This window comes from Camelus dromedarius, chromosome 15 (genome assembly GCF_036321535.1).
Source record: "Camelus dromedarius isolate mCamDro1 chromosome 15, mCamDro1.pat, whole genome shotgun sequence".
NCBI lineage: Eukaryota > Metazoa > Chordata > Mammalia > Artiodactyla > Camelidae > Camelus > Camelus dromedarius.
In genome coordinates this window covers 57,176,814-57,180,796 of record NC_087450.1, presented here as the reverse complement: position 1 = coordinate 57,180,796, position 3,983 = coordinate 57,176,814, and the positions used below count along the sequence as shown (strand labels likewise).

Here is a 3,983-nt window from a genome sequence, read left to right as displayed (position 1 = left end):
GGGTATAGTTTGAAAAGCTCTTGACGTCAGGCTGGAATTCCTATTGTGTTTAGAAACGGCTCGGGCAAAGGAAGCCCAAGTTCGCTCTCCGCACACCTCGGCGAACTGCGTGGTTCCGGCAGCCGCGGGACGCGTCTCGCGCGGCGGGCGCACGAGGGGACCCGCTCGGCTCCGGGACCAGCCCGCCGCTGCCTGCGTGCTCGAGGGTGGAGGACTGTGCCCTTCGCCCACGAGGGGACCCCATTCCTGCAAGAGGCCGAGCCGAAGCGGCAGGTCGCGCCGCCCGGGAGCCGGGGTGAGTATTCCGGGCGAGGCCGGCGGCCGCGAAAGCCCCCCGCCGGTGCGTCCCGGCGCCCGGATGCCCGCCCGGAGCCCCGCCGCCGGGTGCATGCCTCACCCGCGGCGCGCCCCAGCCCGCTGCTGCCCGCTGTGATCGCCCTTCCAGGCAGGCGGGCGCCGGCCGGGCTTCCCCGAGAGCCGCGCACCGGTGGGATCCCCCGGCGGTGGCGGCGGCAGGGCGCAGAGCCGAGGCCGCGCGGGCACACGCCGGGAGAATGGACGGGGCCGGGGATCGCAGCCTCCCGGAGCCGGGCAGCCAGGATTCCCGGGCGAACGACGACATCGAGATCGTCGTCAACGTGGGGGGCGTGCGGCAGGTGCTGTACGGAGACCTCCTCAGCCAGTACCCTGAGACCCGGCTGGCGGAGCTAATCAACTGCTTGGCGGGGGGCTACGACACCATCTTCTCCCTGTGCGACGACTACGACCCCGGAAAGCGCGAGTTCTACTTCGACAGGGACCCAGACGCGTTCAAGTGTGTCATTGAGGTGTACTATTTTGGGGAGGTCCACATGAAGAAGGGCATCTGCCCCATCTGCTTCAAGAACGAGATGGACTTCTGGAAGGTGGACCTCAAATTCCTGGACGACTGCTGCAAGAGCCACCTGAGCGAGAAGCGCGAGGAGCTGGAGGAGATCGCGCGCCGCGTGCAGCTCATCCTGGACGACCTGGGCGTGGACACGGCTGAAGGCCGCTGGCGGCGCTGCCAGAAGTGCGTCTGGAAGTTCCTGGAGAAGCCCGAGTCTTCGTGTCCCGCGCGGGTGGTGGCCGTGCTATCCTTCCTGCTCATTCTCATCTCGTCAGTGGTCATGTGCATGGGCACCATCCCCGAGCTGCAGGTGCTGGACGCTGAAGGCAACCGCGTGGAGCACCCGACGCTGGAGAACGTGGAGACGGCGTGCATCGGCTGGTTCACGCTGGAGTACCTGCTGCGCCTCTTCTCCTCGCCCAACAAGCTGCACTTCGCCCTGTCCTTCATGAACATCGTGGACGTGCTGGCCATCCTCCCCTTCTACGTTAGCCTCACGCTCACACACCTGGGCGCCCGCATGATGGAGCTGACCAACGTGCAGCAGGCGGTGCAGGCCCTGCGGATCATGCGCATCGCCCGCATCTTCAAGCTGGCCCGCCACTCTTCCGGCCTGCAGACTCTCACATACGCCCTCAAGCGCAGCTTCAAGGAACTGGGGCTGCTGCTCATGTACCTGGCGGTGGGCATCTTTGTCTTCTCCGCCCTGGGCTACACCATGGAGCAGAGTCACCCTGAGACCCTGTTTAAGAGCATCCCCCAGTCCTTCTGGTGGGCCATCATCACTATGACCACGGTCGGCTATGGTGACATCTACCCCAAGACCACGCTGGGCAAGCTCAACGCGGCCATCAGCTTCTTATGTGGGGTCATCGCGATTGCTCTGCCCATCCACCCCATTATCAACAACTTTGTCAGGTACTACAACAAGCAGCGAGTCCTGGAAACGGCTGCCAAGCATGAGCTGGAGCTGATGGAGCTTACCTCCAGCAGTGCGGGCGAGGGCAAGGCAGGGGGCTCCCGCGGTGACTTGGACAACCTCTCGCCAGAGCCCCCCGGGAAGGAGGTGCCAAGCTGGAGCAGCCGGCTGAAGATCTCCCACAGTGACACCTTCATCCCCCTGCTGACCGAGGAGAAGCACCATAGGACCCGGCTCCAGAGCTGCAAATGATGAGGGCCATCCCGGACACAGACGGACTGGGCCGGTGGATGGATGGACGGAACGGTGCCACAGGCCTGCCAGTGACTGCCAGGGAGGGGCTGTCCTTTGTCCCCCAACCCTCTCCTGAACAGAACTCTGAAGGCCCTCTTGGGCACCTCTGATGAGGCTGGGTAAGATCCCTTTGTGTTGCCAGCTGTCCAGGGGCCCAAGGGTAGGGTGGGGTGCCCACGAGTCATGGGCAGCGTGGGGTGATGGAGACCATGGTCTGGCTGATGGCAGTTCTCACCCGGTTCTGTATCTCCTTCAATAAAGTCTCCTGCCCTCTGCACCCGCCCGTGTCATAGGTTCTGTCACAGGCTGGCTGCCCACCCCACCCCACCCCACCCCCAAATCCCAGATGTTGCTCAGGCCCGCCTGGGAGGTAGGTAGGTGTGCAGCCAGCCCAGGGGGTTATTTTTAGTTGAGAGCTAATTAAAGAAGGGCTTGTACACAGGGTTCAGCACAAGGAACCTTGCCACATTCCAGGAGGCTCTGTGCCTTCTGTTTCCTTCTGAGGGAAAGCTTGCTCCCAGGAGGGGAAGAGTTCATGGAACAGGGAACACCATGCAGCCGCGTAATTACCATTTCTTTATCACCTGTGCAAGGCCCCTTTCAAAACTTCTTTCCATTCCTTCCAGCAACCCTGCTAGATAGGTATCCCCATTTTACAGAAGAAGAAACTGAGGCCCAAGGTCACACAGGGCAGGGATTCAGTCCCACATCTGATGATCCTGCTCTCTTTTCTCTGTGAGGAGGTCTTGGGACAGAGGCATGTGCTTGGGCCCACAAAGGGGAGGTTCTACAGACCAGGAGAGGCGGTGAGCCTCCTTGGGGTAGACATGACTGTCCTCCAGCTCATCCTTTCTCTTAGAACCACTACCTCTGAGGTCTCAGCTGCACGGACAAACCTGAGCACGCCCCCAGCGACACACTGCCAGCCTGGTCTGAGATCCCCGGGAACAGAGTCAGACAGACCTGGGTCTGAATTCCAGGGAAGGAGGAAGCAATCTCTGAGATGCCTTCTAGCTTAGACACTTTTCTCTACTGTTCCTCCCCCACCACTCCCTCACCTGCTGTGTGAACTTAGGCCTGCTGATTAACTTCTTTGATCCTCATTTTTATCATTTATTAAGTGGAAGAATTACCTCAGGGAATCACAGTGCTTAACACAGTGCCTGGCACACCATGACTGCCCAGTAAACGGCAGGTGTTTCTATTACTGTGTGCTGGGAGCGGGTGCCCAGCTGCCCACTCTGCCCTCCACCAGGCTGGGCTGGTGTGCAGATGGGGGAGGGGTGGGGGTGGGGCACTGTCACCCTGTTCTTAGTCAAAGGCAGTCCTCTTGGCACAGAGCTGAACCCAGCAGTCCCCTCTCTCTGACTTTTCACCTTCCACTAACCCCAGAGTTCTGCTCTTCCTTCCCCTCTGGAGCCAGCTGGTGCAGAGGGAGTTGCCCTCTGGGGGGAAGCGGAGGACTAGGAGGGGGAAGAGAAGATATGGTCTCTGGTCTGCACCATCTTGGGCAGGCCTTTCCTCCCCTGGTCCCTGGTTTTCCCATGTGAATGAAGAAGGATGGTTTCTCGGGGCCCCTTCCAGGATTTGGTGTTGTAGGGGACCTTGGAGGGAGGACTTGGGAGAGAATCAGAGCTGTCCTTGTGGGGTTCGGGGCCCTGAGCCACTGTTCGGCCTCCTCCCTCACTCGTTTCTCCAGGCAAGTGATAGGCCAGGTGACCATCGAAGGCAGAGTGGAGCCGGGGCTTGGGACCCAGTGGGAGGGAGGAGAGGTGTTGGGAAGAGGGATTGGTGGGCAACCCTGGGGCTCAGTGGGGCCTGCTGAATGTGACTGAATGGGGTGAAGTCACCTCTCTTCGTCCCCCTGCCCCCAGAGTCCTTGGGAAACCCCGAGCCGGTGCT

General features: G+C 61.2%; 1 protein-coding gene across 1 annotated transcript; it reads left to right on the top strand.

Annotated features, from left to right (window-relative positions):
• Window positions 1-493: 493 nt before the first annotated feature.
• On the top strand, window positions 494-2,358 carry KCNF1 (potassium voltage-gated channel modifier subfamily F member 1). Its single transcript, XM_010982701.3, has one exon. It carries the CDS (start codon window positions 555-557, stop codon window positions 2,037-2,039), a length of 1,485 nt encoding a protein of 494 aa, XP_010981003.2. The 5' UTR covers window positions 494-554; the 3' UTR covers window positions 2,040-2,358.
• The last annotated feature ends 1,625 nt before the right edge of the window (window positions 2,359-3,983 follow it).